The 26,182-nt window shown below is 49.2% G+C and overlaps 1 protein-coding gene across 1 annotated transcript in view; it reads left to right on the forward strand.

Moving 5' to 3' along the window:
- The window catches only part of PHF2 (PHD finger protein 2), a 95,310-nt gene that overhangs the window by 51,742 nt on the left and 17,386 nt on the right, over positions 1-26,182 (forward strand). Inside the window, exons 2-10 of the mRNA XM_059072925.2 lie at positions 935-1,020; positions 5,423-5,537; positions 11,200-11,360; positions 20,002-20,143; positions 20,967-21,153; positions 22,311-22,473; positions 23,430-23,517; positions 23,962-24,068; positions 25,682-25,773. Of these exons, the coding sequence (XP_058928908.1) occupies positions 935-1,020; positions 5,423-5,537; positions 11,200-11,360; positions 20,002-20,143; positions 20,967-21,153; positions 22,311-22,473; positions 23,430-23,517; positions 23,962-24,068; positions 25,682-25,773 (1,141 nt within the window). The remainder of the gene's footprint in view (positions 1-934; positions 1,021-5,422; positions 5,538-11,199; positions 11,361-20,001; positions 20,144-20,966; positions 21,154-22,310; positions 22,474-23,429; positions 23,518-23,961; positions 24,069-25,681; positions 25,774-26,182) is intronic.

Genomic DNA, 26,182 nt, shown 5'->3' on the forward strand with positions numbered 1-26,182 from the left:
CCCTCTCCAGCATTTATTGTTTCTAGATTTTTTGATGACGGCCATTCTGACCGGTGTGAGATGATATCTCATTGTAGTTTTGATTTGTATTTCTCTAATGATTAATGATGTTGAGCATTCTTTCATGTGTTTGTTGGCAATCTGTATGTCTTCTTTGGAGAAATGTCTATTTAGGTCTTCTGCCCATTTTTGGATTGGGTTGTTTGTTTTTTTGGTATTGAGCTGCATGAGTTGCTTATAAATTTTGGATATTAATCCTTTGTCAGTTGCTTCATTTGCAACTATTTTCTCCCATTCTGAGGGTTGTCTTTTGGTCTTGTTTATGGTATCGTTTGCTGTGCAAAAGCTTTTAAGTTTCATTTGGTCCCATTTGTTTACTTTTGTTTTTATTTCCATTTCTCTAGGAGGTGGGTCATCAGTTAATTTTTTGTATATGGTGTGAAGTAGGGGTTCAACTTCACTGTTTTGATATCCAGTTGTTCCAGCACCATGGTACAGCTCCATGGGGAAGGTGACTTACAGCAGTCCCCTTCACAGGGTCTGGAGGGACCCTGCCTATGGCTGCAAACTGCCTATGGTGAAATGGTGGGGGTGCCCTGGCTCTGAGACACGCCCCTCCGCCTCAACCTCCCTGGGCTCTGTGGTGACAGGGCAGTAATGGCCCTCATGGAGGCAGGCCCAAAGGATGGCCGGTTCCCTCTGTCTTTCCCAGTCACATATGGTGAGGTCTTCCTTGACCCTCCCTCTGCATTTCAAGTCTCCCATCCCATCCATGTGGGCCACTGTCCTCACACACACTCTGCCCCGGCTGCCCTCATGCTACCCTGCCCTTACTCTTGAAAAGTGAGTGGGAGGTGCTGCAGATCTTTGCAGGGGAAGCTCTTGAGGAGTCACTGAGTGCTGGTTAATGATGTCTTTTTCTCGTCCGTTTCAGCTGTGTTGGAGTGGAAGAGGAGGAGGCCCCAGACATCGACATATACCACTGCCCAAACTGTGAGAAAACCCATGGGAAGTCCACCTGTAAGTTAAGTATAGCACCATGCTGCTGCTCCTTGGATCTGACTGTGGGGGCAGGGTCTCTGCTTGGCCTTGACCCCAACCCCAACTGGACCTCACCTTGTTGGCGTGAACCGCCCTGTGTAGTTGTAGCCAGGGGACTCTGGTATCTAGGAACCACCTCTTGCCTCATTCATTGCCTCTCATGGCCTCGCTGGGCCCACTGTGGCCCCTCCTGATCATCTGCCTGCCTGCATATGCAGCTGGGGCCCCTCACGGCCTTTGCAAAGAGCCCACCAGCCTTCAAAGGCCTGGGCAGGGGTTGCAAAGTCCAGCATTTGCAGTGACCAGGCAACCTGAGATGGGTACATAGGCTAGGAGATGTCCAAGGTGCCATCCATCCCAGCCCTGCCCAGCTCTGCCCAGGTGGCCATCTCTCTGCAGGGGTCCAGGAATGTGCATTGTTGGGGATTTGCTCTCCTTCCCTTCTCTAGCACCCCCTGCATGGAATCTTAGGTGATCACCTTTCTCTCTTTCTCTTTTTTTTTCCAGCAATGAAAAACATTTTATTTCCTGTCACTTCTACATTATTAATAAGTAAGAGTACAGGGAGGAAAAATAATAGTTTTTTTTTTTTTAATTGAAGTATACGGCCAAGGAATTTTGTATCTTTGAAATGCAAAAGAATTCCCTTTCTCAAACTGCTCTTTGTGCATCACAAGGACTTTATCCTCCTCTCCTTCCATCTGGCGCTTTGGGGTTGTGGGAGGCCCAGTGGGGGCTCCCCAAGGCACAGGCTCATCCAGGGTGGCCCACATCATGGCTGGGAGGCAACTTCTAAGGCCAGGTCTATGTGGGAGAAGTGCCATGATCTTCTGGGGCTGGACCCCTGTAGCCCTTGTGGAGTGAGTCCTGTGGATCCAGTGGGCATAGAGGGAGGACATCAGCACAGGATGGAAGCCTACCTCTAGCACCCCTGTTCTGTGAGTCGAGGCCAGCCAAGGGAGCCAAGCCCAGCCCCTTGGGAAGCTGGGTGAAGTGGGGTCTCACCTCTCCTTGACTTTTCTTGGGCCTCTCTTTGTGCCTGGCCTGTGCCCCATCATCACTAAGTGACCATGGGAGCTGTATTCATTTTGGCTCTTGTGCCCTACCCTCCAGCACATGTGGGCATGAGGTAAATGCATGAGAAGATGAAGAAGAGAAGGCCTGGTGGCTTCTGAACTTCCTAGGCATGAAGATTCTCAAGCTCCTAACTTACCCTCATACCCCTAGAAGTTGGCAGCACTGATGCTCACAATACATCTCCCCTAAATTACCCGATCCTTCTGGTAACTGCTTTACAGCAGATACAGGAGGATGACTATCACCCCGTGGCTTAACCTGCATTTCTGGCACCTCTTGAACCTCCAGGAAAGCTCAGGGCCTAGGAGAGACAAACAGGGTGTGGACCCAGGTCCTGCATCTCGTGGCCCTGGGTGTGGGGTGGGGGGCTGATCAGGGCTGGGGCCAGGAGACACCCCCCTGCCATATAGAGCTGAGTGCCTGGGTAGGCGCTACCCTGGGAGGTGCTGAGGACGGGTGGGGGGCAGGGCCACCTCTGTGAGCGCTGTTCTAGATCAGCAGACAGTGTGGGACTGCAGACTGGCAGGACCTGGCAGCCCCTCCTTGGCTGTGTGTGTGTATGTGTGTCTTGCATGTCTGCATGCATGCGTGCGTGCATATGTGATTTATAAATTGTGTGAATCAGACTTCTTGTTGTTATGGAGGCCTGTGTGCCCATCAGGGACGAAGGCACTGGTTTTAGCATCTTCTGCCAGTGTGCACTCCTAGATTGCCCATCACCCTTTATTTTACATGTGTGTGCCCTGACCAGAGCCTGTCTGTGACACACTGGTTGGTTTTTTCTGCTTGGATTCCAGTCGCACCTTCCACAGTAAGGCCCCTTGATGACCCTGTGCCCCCTGGGGGGCCACCTAAGCCCATGAGCCTGCCTCCTTTCCTTGCCCTGGCCTGGGTGAGGTTTGTGATGGAGCACCAGGATGGGATGGAGGCGGGGTTCCCAGAGTGAGCTGGGCCTGAGGCCACATCCCTCTAGCTTTGCGTGTCTTTACCAGATCTCAGGGTTCTCTCCCCATGCTGTTGCCACCTGTCCCTTGGACTGATTTTGGTCTGTGACCCTCAGGCCCACAGGTTTACACAATTCACAGATTTAGAGTGGGACCCAGGGGAACAGTTTCCACAGGGAACTCGGCAAGGTATCCTTACTGACACGAAGCCTCACGGGAAGTGGGTGACGTGGCCCTTAAAGTGGTTCTGAATCCTAGTGTTGCCTCTTGTTAGCTCTATGACTGCTTAAGAGGTTACTTACTAATTTCTTACTTTTCTCCTCCCTGAGGTGGGTGTAGCTGTCACATCTTCATGGTGGGGTGAACCACGCTTAGGACGGTGGGCCGGGCTCTGGTGCTGAATGCCTTAGGGACACCTCTTGCCCCCATAACCCAGGGGGCCCACTGAGATCCACCAGCTTCCTGCTGTCTCCTGGGCACCTTGTCAGAGGGTGCCTTGGGCCACCATAGGCAGGAGAAGGCTCAGCCTCTGGGCTTAGGAGGGTCATGGGCTCTGGGGAGGGAGGGAGCCCACCAGCCAGGCCTGTTCAAGGGTAGCCCCATGGAGTTCAGACCCTGCCTCACAGCTTCATCTTTGGCTGTTGTCCCAGCATACCTGCTCCAACCACAGTATCAGGCATATTCCAGCCTCTCCACGAGGTTCTTGGAGCTGCCCAGTCCCGAGTGAGGGCCTGGGAACCCAGGTGGCCCAGGACTGCCACTGGCCCCTGGTCAGCATGCACTTCTCAGGCCCAGCTCCTGGCAGGCAATGGAGATGCTGCTTCTTTCTCCTGCTGCCCACTGCTCCCCTGCATGTCTGCTATCGCTGGGCTGCATGCCCCCTCCAAGACTTGGTTTCCCCACATGGCCTTCTGACACAGGGCGCTCCATGCTCACGAGGAGCCTGGGAAGCCAGCACTAGCATTAATGATGAAGCACAGAGATACCTAGTAACTTGCCTAGGGTCACATGACTACAAGATAGTTGGATCCCTTTGGATCTCCTGTCTGTGCCTGGTGCTGCCACCAGAAGTTCCAGCTCCAGACCTCCCTTCGTAGGATCTTGACAGATTTCCATAGTATCCACTCGCACCTTGGTCTTGGAAACCAAGCATGATGTAAATATCACCTGTTGTAGGGGACAGTCTCAAGGAGCTATGACTTGATGAGACGGGGAAGGGGTGGCAGTTTGGAACAGAGGTTAGCTCAGCCACCATCCACCTAGCTCCTTCCCTTTCTTGCTTTAGGCAGGTCCTATTCAGGGGCAGCTCCCTTCATCCCCACAACCACTGGGATGCGGGAGGACTGCAGCCCCCACCTGTCCCCATCTGTGAAGGACAGGCACCCTGAGGGCCCCGCCAGCTCTCCCTCACCTCCAGTCTCATCTCAGCCTGTTTCAAACCCTTCCAGGCAGCCCCCAGGGATGGTCTCCATGCCTGGCCCATCTTCACTCACTGGGTTATCTGTGGCTGCTCTGAATGGGGGCAAGGGTATGAAGGAAATAGCTTCCTTTCTTCTGGGGGCTCGAAGTCCAGTTGGGGCAAATGTTAGTGTGTATGTGTGTGCGCGTTTGTGCTTGCATGTGCGCGTTTGTGCTTGCGTGTGTGTGTGTGCGTGTATGTGTGTGCTAGTGTGCACGTGCCTGTCCCAGTCCAGTAGGGGCATGTGTGCTTGTGTGTGCACACGTGTGTCACAGCCCAGTAGGGACAGCTGTGTATGCTCACATGTAAAAAGTCTAAGGTGGGTGTGTCCAGTGCCCTTGGAGCATGTGTGACAACAGGACAGCCTGAGGGAATGGGCAGGGGGTGGGGAGGGCAGAGGGCACAGCAGGTGGCACTGGCCTGCCCTGCCTGTGAGCTGTGGTCTGTCATGGCAGCAAAGGTCCCAGCAGGGAAGGACAGGGTTGGTGCTGTTTGAGGGCAAATCTAAGGGGAGGCCAGGTGGGAGGTGTCCTGAATAGCGAGCCTTAGTGGGACCTTCTCAGGAGGCGCCTCTGACGAGTTTTCAGTAGACTGAGTGCTGAGTGACATGGGGTCCCAGGAAGGCCCCAGCTTTCGGGTGCCATCATCTGAGCTGGCAGGTCGGGAGGTGAGGTGGGGGCTGTGACTCAAGGATGTGGAGGGTGGGGGCTCCTGACCATGTGACAACTTGGGGTCTTGAGAGGCAGGGGAGGCTGGGTTGGCCAGGGCCAGGGAACTCCAAGTTCTTTGCCTCTGAGGGGTCTGAGTCTTGCGGCATTCACGGTGGCTGCCCTCCCGGCCGGGTCCCTGGAGGCACGGGGAGGGGGCTGTGGGTGATGACCTGCCTCTTGTTCCTCCGCAGTGAAAAAGAAGCGAACCTGGCACAAACATGGCCCGGGGCAGACTCCCGAAGTGAAACCCGTGCAGAATGGCAGCCAGCTCTTCATCAAGGAGTTGCGGAGTCGGACCTTTCCCAGGTGAGCAGGTGGCAGCCTTTTCCTCTCCAGCCTGCCTGCTCCCTCCAAGGTCTGGATACGCACCCCACCACTAGGGCTCCAGGGCCATGGGTTTCCCTCTGGGGGAGCAGCACAGTCCCCGAAACTCCAGCTGCTCCCGGCATGGGAGCTGGTCTCTCCCTTCTCAGCACCTCCGAGGACAGCTTATGGGGACCCTCTTCACAGCCCGGGAGAGAAGGGACCGATCTCCCTCACCTGGTATGGCCCTTCCCATGGGATCTTCCTGAGAGAGAGGCTACCGTCCCCATTTTATGGACCAGGAGTGGGGGCTGGTGTCCAGCCTGAGACCATCCTCTGGAGGTAGCAGGTCCTGGTTCAAATGGCTGTGGGCTTTCCTCTGTGTCCATGGCCTGGTGGGGTGTCCCTATGTCTTCTTAGAGCACACCCTCCCCCTGCACAGCCTTGTCCTATATGAGGACCAAGGGCAGAGAGCAGGATCAGGGCCACAGGAAATGGTTTCTGGTGAGGGGGCACCGTGACTGCATGGACGTGAGGTTGTACAGACAGCTGCTCTGAACCACTCTTGTCCCTTCACAGCTGGAAGACAGTTTCTGTTTGTCTGACAAAGTTTTTACTTCTTCACTTTTGAAGGATAATTTGATGGACACAGAATTCTAAGTTGGTGGGTTTTTTCTTTTAACACTTTAATATCTCATCCCATGCTCGACTTGAGTGCATGGTTTCTGGTGGGAAACTCAGTGTAACTCTTAGCCTTGCTCCTCAGTGGATAAGGTATTTTTCCTCTCTGGCTTCCTTTTCATTTTCTTTTTTTTCCACCTTTATTGAGATATAATTCACATACCATACAATCCATCCATTTAAAGGGTACAGTTCAGTGTATTCACAGCTCTGCACCACCACTAGTCAGTTTTAGAATGTTTCCATCACCTCAAGAAGAAACGTGTAGGGCTTCCCTGGTGGCGCAGTGGTTGAGAGTCTGCCTGCTGATGCAGGGGACACGGGTTCATGCTCTGGTCTGGGAAGATCCTGTGTGCCGCGGAGCGGCTGGGCCCATGAGCCATGGCTGCTGAGCCTGTGTATCCGGAGCCTGTCCTCCACAACGGGAGAGGCCACAACAGTGAGAGGCCCGCGTACCGCAAAAAAAAAAAAAGAAAAGAAAAGAAAACTGTAGCTTTATCATCCTCATTCCTCCCCACTTCTCCCTAAAGTCCTATCACTAATCTGCTTTCTGTCACTGTAGATTTGCCTATTCTGAACATTTCATCAAAATGAAATCATATAACATGTGGCCTTTGTGCCTGGCTTATTTCGCTTAGCATAATGTCTTCAAGGTTCATCCAGGGTCTAGCAAGTGTCAGTGTTTCATTCCTTTTTTATGGCTGGATAATATTCTGTTGTATGGATAGACCACATTTTGTTTATCCATTCATCAGCTGATGGACATTTGGGTTATTTCTGATTTTTGGCTACTGTGAAGAATTCTACTATAAATGTTCTTGTAAAATATTTTGGTTGGACATATAGTTTCATTTTTTTTTAGGAGTAACTCAATATTTAAATGTTTGAGGAACTGCCAGACTGTTTTCTAAAGTGGTTGTACCACTTTCCATTCCCACCAGCAGCATCTGAGGGTTTCAGTTCGCCAGAACTTGTTATTATCTGACTTTTTTTTTTTTTTTGGCTGCATTGGGTCTTAGTTGCAGCATGCGGGATCTTTGTTGAGGCATGTGGGATCTTTGCTGAGGCATGAAAGATCTTTGTTGAGGCATGTAGGATCTTTCATTGAGAAGCACGGGCTTCTCTCTAGTTGTGGCATGTGGGCTTCTCTCTAGCGAGCTTTTCTCTGGTTGTGGCATGTGGGTTTTCTCTCTCTCGTTGAGGCATGCAAGCTCAGTAGTTGTGGTGAGCCAGCTTAGTTGCCCTGCGGCATGTGGGATCTTAGTTCTCCGACCAGGGATCAAACCCCGCCTCCCCTGAGTGGGAAGGCGGATTCTTTACCAGTGGACCACCAGGGAAGTCCCTTATCTGACTTTTTGATTCTACCTATCCTTGTAGGTGTGAAGTGGTCTCTCACTGTGTTTTAATTTGCATTTCCCTGATGACTAGTGATGTTGAGCATCTTTTCATGTTCTTATTGGCCATTTGTCGTTTGCCCATTAAAAGTTTTTTTTTGTCTTTTTATTATTGAATTGTAAGAGTTCTTTATGTATTTTAGATACAAGTCCCTTACCAGATATATGATGTGCAAATACTTTCTCCACTTTTGTGGGTTGTCTTTTCAGTTTCTTGGTGTCTTTTGAAGCACAAGAGTTTTAAATTTTGATTAAGTCTAATTTATTTATTTTTTTTCTGTTGTGGCTTGTGCTTTTGTTTTAGACAAAACCAAAAAGAAACCATTGCCAAAATTCAAGGTCATGAAGATTTATGCCTATGTTTTTGTCTAAAAGTTTTATAGTTTTAGCTCCTATATTTGTGTCTTTAACTCATTTTGAGTTAATTTTTGTATATGGTGTGAGGTAAAGGTCTAACTTCATTCCTTTGCATGTGGATATCCAGTTCTCCGATGCACCATTTATTGAAATGCCTATTCTTTCGCCATTGAATTATCTTGGTACCCTTGATGAAAAAAAATTGACCATAGATGTTTGGCTTTATTTCTGGACCCTCAATTCTGTTCCATTGATCCATACGTCTCATATAATGCCAGTACCACACAATCTTGATTACTGTAACTTTGTAGTGAAGTTTGAAATTGGGAAGTGCCCTCCAACTTTCTTCTTTTTAAAGACTGTTTTGGTTATCTGGGTGCCTTGTATTTCATTCAGCATTTCAAGTTCAGCATGTCAGTTTCTGTAAAGTAGTCAGCTGGTATTTTGACAGGGATTGTGTGGAATCTGTAGATCAGTTTTCCATTATTTCTTGAATCCCACTCCTTCCTTCTAGATTTGGTTTCCTTTTTGTTGAATTATATCCGTGAATAGTTCTTTCAGAAAAGGCCTATAAAAATATTCTCTGTATCTGAAACTATTTTTATTTTGTCTCTATTCTTGCATGATTCTAATTTTCTAAAATGGATCTAAAATTCTAGAGTAAAAGTTATTTTCCTTGAACTTTTTGGAGATACTATTTTGTTGTCTTTTGGCATTTCTTGTTACTGATATCAGTCTAGCCACTGGAGTTTTTGTTTTGTTTCATTTTCATTTTTGGTAAATAATCTGTTTTTTTTCTCTGAAAACTTTTGAGATTGTTTTCTCATTTTTAATATACTATAGGTATACTGTAGTGCCTCTAATGTGCATTTGTTTTTATTTATCCTGTTCAGGACTCAGTAAGTGCCTTTAATTTGAGGTGTCATATTTTATCTCAATTCTGAAAAATGTCCTGTTTTCTCTTTTAATAACACTTCTTCCCCTTTCTGTCTAATTTTTCAGATCTTTTCATCAAATTCACTATTTTTTTTCAGCCAGCTACCATTTAATGTATCTACTGAGTTTTAAAAAATTTCAATCATCATATTTTTCTTTTCTACAATTTCTCTTCCTTTTTAGTGTTGCCTGTTCTTTTCCTCCTTCTCTGTTCTTTGCCTTATCCTCTCACTATCCCTTTGGATGTGTTTAATGTACTTGTCTTAAAATCCCCTTTTCAATTATCCTATTATCCTCAGTTCTTGGGATCTCCTCTTCTGGGCAGATGAGGCTGCTGGCTCTCCCTCCTGGGGGTTCACCTCCTTCTGTGAGGCGTGATCTTCAGAGGGCATCACTCCCATGGCAGCCAGTCTGCCCTGGGCTCTGAGGTGTCCCTACAGGATGGTTTCGTGTTTGCCTCTTGCTTGTTCCTCATGGGTTTCACAGTTCCAGACCCAATCCATGGGTGTGAATTTGGAACTCTCACTAGTGAGACAAGAGCTTGGGATGCCAGTTTATCAAGGGCGACCTTCTACCTCTGGCTGCCTTGTAGCTTCCACAGCTGGCTCTGTGCTGTCCCAGTACTCCCAGAGCGTCTCACAGCAGTTGCCCACCACACTACTGCTTCTTCCTCACCCTCCACTCACTCCTTGTGATTTATCCCTAACACTCTGTCATCATGGCATCAAACCCCAGGATCACTCTTCAGTCCTCACCTTAACTGACCCTTGTCAACACGTAGCAGTGGTGCAGCCCCCTCTCCTTGAGTCCTGTCCTCCGTAGAGACCATGCCACCATGCTCTGCTGGCTGTCCTCCCCTGCCCGGCCTCCTCCCCTGCTGACGACTCTCCCTGAGGGATTCTGGGAACTCTGCTCAATCCCCATCATCTGTTTCCCTGGCCTCATAGATTGTCCCTTGGCCAGCAGCTCCTCAACTTCTTTCTCCAGCCACTAGTGCTTCTGAGCTCCTGACCTGTCTGTCCAACTGGTGCATCCACTGGCCAGTCCCAACAAGTATGTTCCTCCTCAGCTCTGGATCTGCCCCCACCCCCATTCCTGCCCCACCTCCAGGCCTCAGTCAGTGGCCCCGGTCCCTTGGTCACTCAGGCCAGTCCCTTGGCCATTCACCTTTGCCTCCCCCTGTTCTCCCACCCCTATCTGATCTCCTGAGTCCACCACCTGCCTCTCACTGTCACCTTCTGGTCCAGGCACTGCATGCTGAGCCTCCTCCTCCATGGTTGCCCTGCCCCACCCTGGTCCTGCTGCTGTCCAGTGTACATCCACACAGCAGCCAGATGAACCTCTGACTGTCACTGCTCTTCTCAAGTTGTCCAGTGGCACCCCAGTGCTCTTGGCATGAGGTGGCCTGGCCCACCACTTCACCGACTTGGGTGCTTGCCCCCGCCCCCAGCCCCCAGCCACCCAGGTCCTTCTTATTCCTCACACTTGCCACATCCTCCTCCCTCCACGGCCTTTGCTGGTACATTCCTTCTACTCGGAGCCCTGCCCCTCTCACTCCTGCTCCCCCAGGCTTCGACAGGCCCAGTCTGACACTGCTTCCTGCTCTCTCCACCACAGCACTGCTCTCAGCTGTGGGTTAATGACCTTGCATGCTCATCTGATGAAAGCCCCTCTCCAGTGTCACCACACAGGGGTTGTTCCAGCTGGGGCCCACGGGTCTCTGGCGCCCAGGGCAGCATCCAGCACACAGGGAGGCGGGAGAGCTGCTGACCACAGCATCCCAGCCCAGCCCTGGGTCCTGTGTTTGGCTTGTCCAGGGGGTAGGTTCTCTCTGAAAAGGGGTTTGTCTCCATCTGCTGTGTTCTTAGACCTACCCCCATGCAGGGGTCTGATCTCTGAGCGCTTGAGAGGAATATTATCAAGTGGAGGGCGAGTGGAGAGCAAGGGAAGTGGGGGAGGGATCTCGCTCACATCTCTCGAGGCTCCCTCTGCCATAGTAAGAGGGATGGGTGCGGTGTGTCCCCATTGTCTACTCACCACGGCCCTGGACAGGTGCCCAGACCTCATGGACCTCAAGATTCCTGTCTGTGACGAGTGTGTGGGACCCTGTCATGTCTACCTTGTGGCTGCCCTGTGACCACTGAGTGTGGCACCGTGGCAGGTCCTCCTTCTGCGGCATGGGCGGTGTGTGCCTGGAGCTCAGGCTCCATGTCTGTAGCCCTGAGGCCCTGTCCAGGCCTATTATGGAGGCTGGGACCTGGGCTTGATGTGACCCCCCAACTTGTATTTCCCTGCAGCGCGGAAGATGTGGTGGTCCGCGTGACGGGCAACCAGCTCACGCTGGGCTACATGGAAGAGCATGGCTTCACTGAGCCCATCCTTGTCCCCAAGAAAGATGGGCTGGGCCTGGCGGTCCCAGCCCCCACCTTCTATGTCAGCGACGTCGAGAACTACGTGGGTAAGTGCCCTCTCCTGCAAGTGAGTTGTGGGCTCCCTGAGCCAGGAATCCCTGTATATGCTGCCCAGGCCCTGACTGTGTCCCAGAGCCATGTGAGCCAGTGTGACTCAGGGTCTCCTTGTTCCATTCTGGGTGCTTTTCTTAGAATGAGACCCCATGCCCCAGCAAATGATGCAGGACCCAGGCCCCTTCCTTTCTCAGTTACTCTGCCCGCAAAATGGGGGCTTTGTGGGGACCCCTGGATGCTGCCAGCTACAGTACTGTTGGGCGCTAATGATAGTCATGCCTGGGAGGGCCCCAACTGTGTTGTCCACAGTGCCTGATGTTCATGCCATGTCCTCCTCAGCCTCTGCTGGGGCCAACCTGGGGGCTGACCTCCCTTGTCTGCCCTGGACATGCCGTCCCATGGCCCCAGGACTACCTCCTCTTCTGGATCCCTTTGGGTTCTAGCTGGTGCTATTGGCGCCTTGTTTTGTGTTCCCTGGCAGCTCCCAGTGCTGTGGACACCCTCGGTTAGGACACCTCTGGGTGGATGAAGTGCTTGTATGTGCTGGGACATCATCTGGCACAGAGAGACTAGCACATGCTTGCAGTGACCTTGGCAGTGCTGGTGGCCTCACAGCCCTGGCTCTGAGGCCCTCATGGATGCTGGAGATTGGGGTGTTCACAGAGATGCCTGGGTGGCCAGTGAGGAGAGGGGAGAGGAAAGACCCTGAAAAGGCAAATGCCCAGGCCAATTCTGGCCGCACACTGGACAGGAGAGGGCACAGGTGCTGAAGCCCTCAGACAAGTTGTTCCATCCCTGAGCTCTTGACCCTCTGCATCTGTAAGGCTTATGAATGGGAGGTAGGGGGCAGAGGGGTGTGAGGATTAAATGAGATCATCTGTACAAGCTACACAGGAAGCCAGTGGCATTCCAGAAAACAGGGGGTCGGAGTGGAAAACACCCTTTCTCTGGAGCCGAAGCTCACCAAGGGAGGCCCCAAGGCTGGCCAGCTTGTGGCAGGGAGGAAGAAGGGACTCATGTTTTCAGTCTGGGAATGACCACAGTCCAGGACTGTTTCTGCCATGTTGTAGCACCTGTAATAACAGATAATAGCTAGTGTCTACCAGGTGCCAGGCATTTTTCTAAGCTGTTTCTGCATAGGAGCTAATGTCCTGCTTCACAACTCTGTCATCCAGGCCCCAGGCTCAGCCAGCTGCAAAGGGCAGGGCCAGGTCTGCCGCAGTCCCTGCCTCCCCACAACGCCCCAACCAGTTGTGCTTACAGGAGTGGGAAGCAGCTTACTGAATAGGGGAGGAGACGGTCCAGAGGTTTCTGTTGTAAATGTCTTTCTTTCACCTCTTAATTTTTTTATTATGCAACTTTTCACACACACACAAAATGAGAGAAATAAGCAGTGAACCCTCATGTACCCAGTACTGGTCACAAAACCCATCAGCTTTTGGCTGTTTTCCTGTCTCCCCAACTCCCTCCTCCCCCAAATATTTGAAGGCAAGTCTCTGGTACATACATCATTTCACTCATGAAAACGCCAGTACACAGTGCTAACAGACAGTTTTAAAAACAATAATAATCACAGTTCCATCTTGCACTTTATGACACTAACAATAATTCCTTAAAATCACCTAAGACCACCTAAATTCTCCCCAGTTGCCTCAAAAACACCTTTTTATATTTGGATGTTTGACTCTGAATCTAAACAAGACCCACACACTACATTTGGGTTTGATGTCCCTTCGGTCTCTTCTGTAACAGCCCCCATCCCCTTTCCATTACCTTGGTTTGTTGGAGAAATGGGGTTGTTAGTCCTGGAGAATCTTTCTTTTTTTTTCTTTTTTAAATTTTATTTAATTTATTTTTTTATACAGCAGGTTCTTACTAGTTATCCATTTAATACATATTAGTGTATATATGTTAATCCCAATCTCCCAATTCATACCAACACACACACCCCCGCCCTGCAACTTTCCGCCCTTGGTGTCCATATGTTTGTTCTCTACATCTGTGGCTCCATTTCTGCCCTGCAAACCGGTTCATCTATACCATTTTTGTAGGTTCCACATATATGCGTTAATATACAATATTTGTTTTTCTCTTTCTGACTTACTTCGCTCTGTATGACAGTCTCTAGATCCATCCACGTCTCTACAAATGACACAATTTCGTTCCTTTTTATGGCTGAGTAATAGTCCATTGTATATATGTACCACATCTTCCTTATCCATTCATCTGTCAATGGGCATTTAGGTTGCTTCCATGACCTGGCTATTGTAAATAGTGCTGCAGTGAACGTTGGGGTGCATGTGTCTTTTTGAATTATGGTTTTCTCTGGGCATATGCCAAGTAGTGGGATTGCTGGGTCATATGGTAATCCTATTTTTAGTTTTTTAAGGAACCTCCATACTGTTCTCCATAGTGGCTGTATCAATTTACATTCCCACCAACAGTGCAAGAAGGTTCCCTTTTCTCCATACGCTCTCCAGCATTTTTTGTTTGTAGATTTTCTGATGATGCCCATTCTAACTGGTGTGAGGTGATACCTCATTGTAGTTTTGATTTGCATTTCTCTAATAATTAGTGATGTTGAGCATCTTTTCATGTGCTTCTTGGCCATCTGTATGTCTTCTTTGGAGAAATGTCTACTTAGGTCATCTGCCCATTTTTGAATTGGGTTTGTTTTTTTAATATTGAGCTGCATAAACTGTTTATATATTTTTCAGATTAATCCTTTGTCCATTGATTCGTTTGCAAATATTTTCTCTCATTCTGAGGTTGTCTTTTCGTCTTGTTTGTAGTTTCCTTTACTTTGCAAAAGCTTTTAAGTTTAATTAGGTCCCATTTGTTTATTTTTGTTTTCATTTCCATCACTCTAGGAGGTGGATCAAAAATGATCTTGCTGTAATTTTTGTCAAGTAGTGCTCTTCCTATGCTTTCCTCTAAGAGTTTTATAGTGTCCAGTCTTACATTTAGATCTCTAATGCATTTTGAGTTTATTTTTGTGTATGGTGTTAGGGAGTGTTCTAATTTCATTCTTTTACATGTAGCTGTCCAGTTTTCCCAGCACCACTTATTGAAGAGACTGTCTTTTCTCCATTTTATATCCTTGCCTCCTTTGTCATAGATTAGTTGACCATAGGTGCGTGGGTTTATCTCTGGGCTTTCTATCCTATTCCATTGATCTATATTTCTGTTTTGGTGCAAGTACCATATTGTCTGGATTACTGTAGCTTTGTAAGATAGTCTGAAGTCAGGGAGTCTGATTTCTTCAGCTCCGTTTTTTTCCCTCAAGACTGCTCTGGCTATTCGGGGTATTTTGTTTCTCCATACAAATTTTAAGATTTTTTTGTTCAAGTTCTGTAAAAAAGGCCATTGGTAGTTTGATAGGGATTGCACTGAAGCTGTAGATTGTTTTGGGTAGTATAGTCATTTTCACAGTATTGATTCGTCCAATCCAAGAACATGGTATATCTCTCCATCTGTTTGTATCATCTTTAATTTCTTTCATCAGTGTCTTATAGTTTTCTGCATACAGGTCTTTTGTCTCCCTAGGTAGGTTTATTCCTAGGTATTTTATTCTTTTTGTTGCAATGGTAAATGGGAGTGTTTCCTTAATTTCTCTTTCAGATTTTTCATCATTAGTGTATAGGAATGCAAGAGATTTCTGAGCATTAATTTTGTATCCTGCAACTTTACCAAATTCATTGATTAGCTCTAGTAGTTTTCTGCTGGCATCTTTAGGATTCTGTATGTACAGTATCATGTCATCTGCAAACAGTGACAGTTTTACTTCTTCTTTTCCAATTTGTATTCCTTTTATTTCTTTTTCTTTGACTGCCGTGGCTAGGACTTCCAAAACTATGTTGAATAATAGTGGTGAGAGTGGACATCCTTGTCTTGTTCTGATCTTAGAGTAAATGTTTTCAGTTTTTCACCATTGAGAATGATGTTTGCTGTGAGTTTGCCATATATGGCCTTTATTAAGTTGAGGTAGGTTCCCTCTGTGCCCACTTTCTGGAGAGTTTTTATCATAAATGGGTATTGAATTTTTTCAAAAGCTTTTTTTGCATCTATTGAGATGATCATATGATTTTTGTCCTTCAGTTTGTTAATATGGTGTATCACATTGATTGATTTGCGTATATTGAAGAATCCTTGCATTCCTGGGATAAACCCCACTTGATCATGGTGTATGATCCTTTTAGTGTGTTGTTGGATGCTGTTTGCTAGTATTTTGTTGAGGATTTTTGCATCTATATTCATCAGTGATATTGGTCTTTAATTTTCTTTTTTTTTGGTAGTATCTTTGTCTGGTTTTGGTATCAGGGTGATGGTGACCTCATATAGTGAGTTTGGGAGTGTTCCTTCCTCTGCAATATTTTGGAAGAGTTGAAGAAGGATGGGTGTTAGCTCTTCTCTAAATGTTTGATAGAATTCACCTGTGAAGCCATCTGGTCCTGGACTTTTGTTTGTTGGAAGATTTTTAATCACAGTTTCAATTTCATTACTTGTGATTGGTCTATTCATATTTCTATTTCTTCCAGGTTCAGTCTTGGAAGGTTTTACCTTTCTAAGAATTTGTCCATTTCTTCCAGGTTGTCCATTTTATTGGCATAGAGTTGCTTGTAGTAGTCTCTTAGGATGCTTTGTATTTCTGCAGTGTCTGTTGTAACTTCTCCTTTTTCATTCTAATTTTATTGATTTGAGTCCTTTCCCTCTTTTTCTTGATGAGCCTGGCTAATGGTTTATCAATTATGTTTATCTTTTCAAAGAACCAGCTTTTAGTTTTATTTATCTTTGCTATTGTTTTCTTTGTTTCTATTTCATTTATTTCTGCTCTGATCTTTATGATTTCTTTCCTTCTACTAACTTTGGGTTTTGTTTGTTCTTCTTTCTCTGGTTCCTTTAGGTGTAAGGTTAGATTGTTTATTTGAGATTTTCCTTCTTGAGGTAGGCTTGTATAGCTATAAACTTCCCTCTTAGACTGCTTTTGCTGCATCCCATAGGTTTTGGATCATCATGTTTTCATTGTAATTTGTTTCTAGGTATTTTTTGATTTCCTCTTTGATTTCTTCAGTGACCTCTTGGTTATTTAGTAACATATTGTTTAGCCTCCACCTGTTTGTGTTTTTTACTTTTTTTCCCCTGTAATTGACTTCTAATTTCATAGTGTTGTGGTCAGAAAAGATGCTGGACATGATTTCAATTTTCTTAAATTTGCTGAGGCTTGATTTGTGACCAAAGATGTGATCTATCCTGGAGACTGTTGCATGTGCACTTGAGAAGAAAGTGTAATCTGCTGTTTTCAGATGGAATGTCCTATAAATATCAATTAAATCTGTCTGGCCTATTGTGTCATTTAAAACTTGTATGTCCTTAATAATTTTCTATTTGGATGATCTGTCCATTGGTGAAAGTGGGGTGTTAAAATTCCCCACTATTATTGTGTTACTGTTGATTTCCTTTTTTATAGCTGTTAGCAGTTGCCTTATGTATTGAGGTGCTCCTATGTTGGGTGCATATATATTTATAATTGTTATATCTTCTTCTTGGATTGATCCCTTGATCATTATGTAGTGTCCTTCTTTGTCTCTTGTAATAGTCTTTATTTTAAAGTCCATTTTATCTGATAGGAGTATAGCTACTCCAGCTTTCTTTTGATTTCCACTTTCATGGAAATCTTTTTCCATCCCCTCCCTTTCAGTCTTTATGTATCCCTAGGTCTGAAGTGTGTCTCTTGTAGACAGCATATATATACGTATTATTTTTATATCCATTCAGCATGCCTCTGTCTTTTGGTTGGAGCATTTAATCCATTCATGTCAAAGGTAATTATCGATATGTATGTTCCTGTTACCATTTTCTTAATTGTTATGGGTTTGTTTTTGTAGGTCCTTTTCTTCTCTTGTGTTTCCCACTTAGAAAAGTTCCTTTAGCATTTGTTGTAGAGCTGGTTTGGTGGTGCTGAATTCTCTTAGCTTTTGCTTGTCTGTACAGCTTTTGATTTCTCCGTCAAATCTGAATGAGATCCTTGCTGGGTAGAGTAATCTTGGTTGTCAGTTCTTCCCTTTCATCACTTTAAATATATCATGGCACTCCCTTCTGGCTAGTAGAGTTTCTGCTGAGAAATCAGCTGTTAACCTTATGGGAGTTCCCTTGTATGTTATTTGTCATTTTTCCCTTGTTGCTTTCAAAAATTTTTCTTTTTCTTTAATTTTTGTCAATAAAATTACTATGTGTCTTGGAGTGTTTCTCTTTGGGTTTATCCTGCCTGGGACCCTCTGTGCTTCCTGGACTTGAGTGGCTATTTCCTTCCCCATGTTAGGGAAGTTTTTGACTATAATCACTTCAAACATTTTCTCAGGTCCTTTCTCTCTCTCTTCTGCTTCTGGGATCACTATAATGTGAATGTTGTTGAGTTTAATGTTGTCCCAGAGGTCTCTTAGGCTGTCTTCATTTATTTTCATTCTTTTTTCTTTATTCTGTTCCACGGCAGTGAATTCCACCATTATGTCTTCCAGGTCACTTATCTGTTCTTCTGCCTCAGTTATTCTGCTGTTGATTCCTTGTAGTGTATTTTTCATTCAGTTATTATATTGTTCATCTCTGTTTGTTTTGTTCTTTAATTCTTCTAGGTCTTTGTTAAACATTTCTTGCATCTTCCCAATCTTTGCCTCCTTTCTTTTTCCAAGGTCCTGGATCATCTTCACTATCATTATTCTGAATTCTTTTTCTGGAAGGTTGTCTATCTTCACTTCATTTAGTTGTTTTTCTGGGGTTTTATCTTGTTCCTTCATCTGGTACATTGCCCTCTGCCTTTTCATCTTGTCTATCTTTCTGTGACTGTGGTTTTTGTTCCACAGGCTGCAGGATTGTAGTTCTTGTTGCTTCTGCTGTCTGCCCTCTGGTGGATGAGGCTATCTAAGAGGCTTGTGCAAGTTTCCTGATGGGAGGGACTGGTGGTTGGTAGAGCTGGGTGTTTCTCTGGTGGGCAGAGCTCAGTAAAACTTTAATCCACTTTTCTGCTCATGGGTGGGTCTGGGTTCCCTCCCTGTTGGTTGTTTGGCCTGAAGTGACCCAACACTGGAGCCTGCCGGGCTCTTTGGTGGGGCTATTGGTGGACTCTGGGACGGCTCACACCAAGGAGTTCTTCCCAGAACTTCTGCTGCCACTGTCCTTGTCCTCATGGTGAGCCACATCCATCCCCCGCCTCTACAGGAGACCCTCCAACACTAGCAGGTAGGTCTGGTTCTGTCTCTAGTGGGGTCACTGCTCCTTCCCCTTGGTCCTGATGCATACCGTACTTTGTGTGCGCCCTCCAAGAGTGGACTCTCTGTTTTCCCCAGTCCTGTTGAAGTCCTGCAATCAAATCCTGCTAGCCTTCAAAGTCTGATTCTCTAGGAATTCCTCCTCCTATTGCCGGACCCCCAAGTTGGGAAGCCTGACGTGGGGCTCAGAACCTTCACTCCAGTGGGTGGACTTCTGTGGTATAAGTGTTCTCCAGTTTGTGAGTCACACACCCAGCAGTTATGGGATTTGATTTTATTGTGATAGCGCACCTCCTACCATCTCATTGTGGCTTCTCTTTTGTCTTTGGTTGTGGGGTATCTTTTCTGGTGAGTTCCAGTGGCTTCCTGTCGATGATTATTCAGCAGTTAGTTGTGATTCTGGTGCTCTTGCAAGAGGGAGTAAGCGCATGTATTTCTACTCCGCCATCTTGAACCAATCTCTCTGGAGAATCTTTCATATTTGAGATTTGGGAAGATCTTACATTAGGGTTTTGGCTGACAGCATCCCTGTGGTGTCATTTAACGTGTTCTTCTGTCCCTAATAGTTCCTGTAACAGGTGGTTAGAAGTTGCTTAGATTTGTGTTCAAGTTGTTGGCAGGACTCCTTCTTGGGGTAGGGGTGCTGCCACCCACTTCTTTTCAGTGGTCAAGGCAGTGCAGTCTCATCTGTTCACAGAATGCTCCATCAGCCTTTCAGCTCACTGTCTGAGCAGCCGGTGAGGACTGTTGCAAAGGAAGAGTTTGCTAATTCTGTCCTTCTCTCTCTGTCTATTGTGAGTCTTCTGCAAAGAATTTTCCCTTATTAGTTACTTGGTTATCCAGAACTCTATTTCTGTCATCAACAATTTTTACCCTGAACTTTTCCCATCAAGTTTAGAAAATGTAGGATAAATGTTTTTCCTTTTATTGTCAATTTTCAGAATAATGAGAATAATGAGTTGGTGTCCTAGAAATGCAAGAATTTTTTTGATTAAAAAAGTTTTAAATATAAGTATGTCCATGCATTATTTGGGACATATTTACACTAAAAACATCTTCATTGTTTATGTGAAGTGTAAGTTTTTACCTGGTGTCCTGTATTTTTATTTGCTTATCTGGCCACCTTAGCTGAGGCTCATTACTGTGCCACCCCACTGTACCAGGGGGTCTTCATGGCCACCCAAGGAAAGGAGCAGGCAGGGCAGGTGGGGGCAGGGTCAGACGTTAGAGCCTAGAGCCTCAGCATTCAGCCCTCCCTCAGCTGTCTTCTGAGGGTGAGTGAGCATTTCCTCTGCACATCCTGGCCCCCGACCTCACAGAAGGCCACCCCATCTTCCCTGGGTGTGCTCACCCTCCCCTGCTGCCTCCCCAGGCCCAGAGCGGAGTGTGGACGTGACAGACGTCACCAAGCAGAAGGACTGCAAGATGAAGCTGAAGGAGTTTGTGGACTATTACTACAGCACCAACCGCAAGCGGGTCCTTAACCTTACCAACCTTGAGTTCTCTGACACCAGGTGAGTGCACTGGGCCAGGGTGGAGGGATGGAGAAGGATACTAGTTTGGAACATGCTGGAGATTTAAGCCTGTGACTGAGGCTGTTGAGGTCAGGGTGGCCTGGCTTATGATTTGTGAACATCTTTTCTGAGCAGGCATGGCCTTGAAGGCAGAGATGTGCCCAAGGCAGCAAGAATACTGAGACCCCGTTCTTGGCTTGGATGAAGTGTCACTGCACAGGTGCTGCTGAGCAGGATGTTTTTGATGCAGTATTGTGCATTCTATCCAGGACAGTGACATTTAATAGAATCAAAGGCTACCTTTGCCTGTTCTCATCTTCCCTGGAGATGAGTTATCTGGTCTGACATGGCCCAGCATGGCAAGGAGTTGCAGGCACCCCTGTTGTCTGCTCTGGAGAGAAGTGGCTTTTCCTTAGGTGTTGACGGGAAGTGCCTGGGCTGTGCATGAGCAATGATATTTACTCTCAGGGCCCCATTGTGCCCAGCGACACTAGCGTGAGCCCACCTGACAAGTCTCTTTCCAGTTCTCCAGAAAGGAAGTTGTTTCTGGGGTAGATGGTTCTCAGGCCTTCTCCATGCCTGTCTTTGGGTGAGAGCTCAGTGTTGGATGCCTGCTGCAGCCACACCCAGCAGCTGGGCTCATTCTGCCCTCTGTGAACATCAGTTTGCTCATCTGTAGAATAGGAGCAAAGCCATGTAGCCTGAGGTGGAGAAATAGGCATGGGACACACATCTCAGAGCACCTTTTCCATCCTGCCCAGCGGGCAAAACAAATGTGCTGACGGTTCCCATCACTGCTGACTGCTCCTGTCCCTGCCCCTAGAATGTCCAGCTTTGTGGAGCCTCCTGACATCGTAAAGAAACTGTCCTGGGTAGAAAACTACTGGCCCGACGACGCACTGTTGGCCAAGCCCAAGGTGACCAAGTACTGCCTGATCTGTGTGAAGGACAGCTACACTGACTTTCACATCGACTCCGGGGGTGCCTCTGCATGGTACCACGTGCTCAAGGTGAGCGCTGGCCTCTGCTCCCCATGTGGGCCCTACGTGGGCCTCAGGGGTAAGACCTGCTCTTGATCAGGCCACTGTCTGCCTGCACGACCGTTTGTAGTCCCCACAGGCCCTAACAGTGGCCAGCATCAGGTGGGATGAGGGACAAGATGTTTCTCCACAGAAGGGACACAGATGTTGGGCCCTTGGGAGGCATGGTAGTTGAGGGGAGCACCTCAGGACCAGAGCAGCACACCTGTGTTGCCTTTTCTAAAGTTTGAGGCTCATGAAGCAATTGGAGGAGGCCCACTGCAGTGATGACGAAGGGCTCATGTCCAGGGAAGGGAGAGCAGTGCTGGGAAGACTTCCTGGCAGAAGGGATGAGGGAACATGCCCCATTGGGAGGATGAGGCGTGGGCTGGGGCCTGGGGAGCAAGACTGCAGTGGCATCTGAGTGGCAGAGAGAGCTAGGGGACTTCTGGCTGGGGACAGATAGGGAAGCTAGGAGAGAAGGGAGATGTGAAAAAAAACAAAAAAGGAGAACCTAAGCCTTGGGCTCACCACCTTGCCCCGGGTCTCCCCAGACCTGCTAGAGCCCAGGCTAGGGTAGGCAGCTCAGCTTCTGATCCTAGCCCTTTGAGGCCCTGAGCAAGTCCTGCCCCCACGCCCACCCTCAGCCTGTCTGCCTTGTGAATGAGGACCTCTATATCTCCTTAGTCCAAGTGCAGGGCCGGGCTGGTGCTGGTGCTGGCAGCAGGGCCGTCCTTCCATCTCCAGCTGGGACCCAAGCTACTCTCAAGAGCAGAGCTTTCTTGTAACTCGTCAGACAGCAGGTCACAACGTTGTTCCCCTTGGCAGATAGGCATCCATAGTGCTGCAGAGATATGGTGTGTGGAGTGGTAGGGGTTGCCCTGAACATGCCGGAGGCGCCAGTGCCTAGAGTCTTCCTAACACGCAGACGTCTGAATTGCAAAGCGCATGTGGTCCCCGTGTTTCAGGGGAGGAATGATGGGCCTGGGCAGGATGCTGTGGAAGCTAGGACCCATCCCCGGGACATGGTGGGCTCCGGGACATGGTGGGCTCCGTCCCCTCTCAGCATCCTCAGGACATGATGGGCACTGCCCACCCCCAGCATCCCCAGCATGTGACAGGCTCTGCCAATGGCCTCTTGTTGGCAGGGGGAGAAGATCTTCTATCTCATCAAGCCAGCTTCGGCCAACATCTCCCTGTATGAGCGCTGGCAGTCGGCCTCAAACCACAGTGAGATGTTCTTTGCTGACCAGGTGGACAAATGCTACAAGTGCACCCTCAAGCAGGGCCAGACGCTCTTCATCCCCTCGGGTGAGTGCCCTGTCCCCATGTTGTGTCTCCCACCTCTGACGTCTGCCAGGGGAGGTCATGCCCTGGCTGTTCCCTGCCTTGCCTTGGGGTCAGTCCTGCTCTGTGGTCACCTCTGGGGTCACCTCGGGGCCATGAGCCCCTGCAGCCTCCAGCCTGGCTGTGCTCACAGAGGCCAGGCATGTGGGATTGCATGGAGCCCATGCAAGAGCCCAGCCCAGAGAGCACAGCCACACTGTCAGAGATGGTGTTTGCTGATCTCAACATCTCAAACATATGCAGGAGGAGGAAGCATGACATGAGCAGATACATGCCCTTTACAGATGTCGTGTTGCTTCACCCGTAAATATTTCACCCTATCTGTAAGGTTTCCTTTTAAAAATAACATAATTACAATACTGTCATCACACTTTAAAAATGAACAGTTAACAGTTCCTTAGTATCACCAAATAGCCAGTCAGTGTTCAGATTTTCCAAGTGTCATATATGGAGGCCCTCACATTTCCACTGATTTATGTGCCTCTGAGTGCCTCCTGATCTACCCCCTACCCCTGTTTCCTATAATCACAGTTATTTCCCAAAGTCTGTAGGGACAAACCCAGCTCTCCTGTGAGGTGTGGCAACTCTGCCTGTCTCTTCCCACCCCTGTATGTGGAGATCAGGGATGCCAGGCAACCCGACCCTGGGGTGGGTCTGAGCAAGTCCCCTTGGCTCCTGGGCCTCAGTTTCCCTGTCTATACCATACAGGGCTGGATAGAATAGACGGTGAGCTCGGACACAGTCTGTCCTTCTGGGAGGGCCGACCCACTCATTACACGGAAGCCAGGGCCAGAGCACCTTCCTGGAGTCCTGGGTGGATGGGGGCACAGAGGAAGGGCTGGCAGGAGTCAGGCCTGGTAGCTGCCGAGAGCCTGGCATGAGAAAACTGTGAAGAGATAGCCCCATCCCTGTCTTCCCAGGCTGGATTTATGCCACACTTACACCTGTGGACTGCCTGGCCTTCGCGGGACATTTCCTCCACAGCCTGAGTGTGGAGATGCAGATGAGGTAGGGCCACACCTGACTCCCAGGATCCGCTGGGCAGGGTCCCCACCATTGGTGTGATGATACCTCTCCTGAGTCCTGGCTGGGCCTCTGTGTGGTGGGGAGGAAGGAGGAGGGGGGCCATGATCTTACTAGGGCCCCTAAGGTGCCTGGTCACTGGACAGCCTCAGGACTGTAGTGGGTTTGGGGTGAGCTGAAAGGCCGAGCTGCCTTCTCCTTGGGCACTGACCCAGAGCTCTAGAAGCCGCGGCCCATGGGGCTTGCCCTTAATGCAAAGCGCTCATCCTGATGTGGTCCTCTGGTCCACCTCGCCGCGTAGGGCCCAGAAGGGAGGCCTGAGCGGTCATGGCCTAGGTGTGGCCTCTGGTCGTAGTGTGGGTTCACCTTCCTTTATCATTGCCTGCTCAGGGCTTAATACACTGAATAGTTCTTTGCTATGGCTTCCAGAGCATACGAAGTGGAAAGAAGGTTGAAACTGGGCAGCCTGACTCAGTTTCCCAACTTCGAAACTGCCTGCTGGTACATGGGGAAGCACCTGCTGGAGGCGTTCAAAAGTACGTCCCCTGGTCAGCGTCTCAGCCTGCGGCTCTGGACAGTTCGTTTGCGTGCGGAGCTCAGGGACGCCGGGGAGTGGTAACAGTTCTGCCAACATGCAGCAGGACAGCTGGGCCCTGGGGAACAGGCTGAGCGATGCCTTCATGGGCCCTGAGCAAGTCCCCTTAGCTCACGGGCCTTACTTTCCCTGTCTGTGTGCTGTGGGGCTGGACTGGACTCCTGCCTGCAGGGTCATCTGGTGTTGCAAAAAGAGCACTGGCTGCATGTTCCCAGACCTGGTGTGTGTTCTGCTCGGTTCCTGTGGCCTTGTGTGGTTACTGACAGGGCTCAGTTGGGACATTGAGAGGCCTGGGGGCCTGCCTAGCTACCAGCTGAGGGACCCCTGCAGCATCCCTGCTGTACTGGGGGTGGGTGTGCATGCCAGAGTCCCCCGTGGAAGGCCTGTGGGAGGGGGAGGGCTCCACTGGGTCCATGCCCTCTGTGGGCATGGCCCTCCATCCCAGGCCCTGCCAGGCCATGCCTTTGGGATCAGCGTTTGGCTCCTGGTGGCCAACCCCTGCTCAGGTCTCCAGACTTTCTGCAGCCAGGTGAGGGACCCAGGAGGAGCATTTGCTTTCATGGAGAGCTTCCTTTTTCAGCAGCACCCACCCTTCCAGGAAGCTGCTGTTTTGTGTTCTGATAAGAGCTATGAGTGGAGACCACCGTATCAGGACTCCTTTGCACTTTGGCTCTAATTTGAGATGAGAAAGCTGAAAATGGTTCTTCACCTGGGCTGTCCAAGTTTCAGTGAAATTCTTCCATCACTCTCTAAATTCAGGCCCTGTGCTCCACCCTGGCAGAGCGAGTGCCCTGCCCTAGGGGCCTCTTGCCAGGGAGATGGAATGGGGGTAGTGTGGGTGGAGTCATACCCTGGGGACATTGGGGCATCCTGACCAGGGTGACCGCTGACTAGCTGGGCCTCTTTGAGCTGCCCCTGCCTCTCTGCCTCAGGCCTTCCTCTGTGAAGGGGCTGGCGGCTCAGCAGCCCCAGAGCTAAGGGGACCCAGGGATTTGCCACAGGCCAGACAAATGGTCACCTGGTGGTGTCAGAGTTCGGGGCTGCTCTGCCTCCATGCTGAGCCCTCTGCCTGAAGGGGGAATGCTCTGTCCCTTTTGTTTGGGGCTGGCTCCGGCTCCCAAGGGTGTGTTTGCGGTGGTGCTTGCCCTGAGCCACCCCAGGGGAAACTGGACCCACTGCCCGGCATCCTTCAGCTATGCAGGGGGCAGTGTGAAGGTGGGAATCAGAAAGCATCTAGGAATGCTTGGTTTGGGGCATGACTGTGGCCCCTCACTGATGCAGGCTGGGGACCAGGTGGAGGGAGGAGCTGGACCACCTGCATGAGGGGCCTGGTGTGTAGACAATGGGAAGGCCAATCCTGCCCCTCGCAGGGCGTCTTAGGTGGGCGTCTCCTAGGTTCCAAGAGGAACTGTTGGCAGTTGGGCAGGTGGCAGTGGGCAGAGGCCTCTGAAAGGTCTGGCCCTGAGCGTCCCCCACCACTGGGGCTTTAAGTCACCTGCAGGCGGCAGGTGAGAGTGGGCGCCCTCCTGAGCAAACCCGTCTATCTTCCCCCAGGTTCTCACAAGTCTGGGAAGCAGCTGCCCCCTCATTTAGTCCAAGGAGCTAAAATTCTCAATGGTGCTTTCAGATCATGGACGAAAAAGCAGGTAGGGATGTGTACTAGGTGTGATCCAGGGCAGAAGGGAGGGTGGCAGACGAGGAGCCATTCCCAGGGCTTGTCCTTCCTTTGGTGGGAACTAGCATGTGAAAAGGAGGTGGGTGCCACTTGGCCGGGTCAGACACCTGTTGGTGGGGGCAGATGCAGGACAGAGCCCTCCATCTAGGGACCTGGCCTGAGGGGTGGGGGCTGGGCGGCAGGGAGATTCAGTGGGAGGAAATCAGGTGGTGGAGGCAGCACTGCACGAACCCGAAAGGAGAGGGAGCAGGGAGAACTCAAGTCAGTGACTGGCTGGATGCTCAGGGCTCTGAAGAGGAGAGTGGAGATGTTCTCTTTGTCCTACTGGCTGTCCCAGGCATCAACTCAGAAGCTGGCTTTGCTCTGTGACTAGGACAGTC

Source organism: Kogia breviceps, chromosome 8 (genome assembly GCF_026419965.1).
Source record: "Kogia breviceps isolate mKogBre1 chromosome 8, mKogBre1 haplotype 1, whole genome shotgun sequence".
Taxonomy (NCBI): domain Eukaryota; kingdom Metazoa; phylum Chordata; class Mammalia; order Artiodactyla; family Physeteridae; genus Kogia; species Kogia breviceps.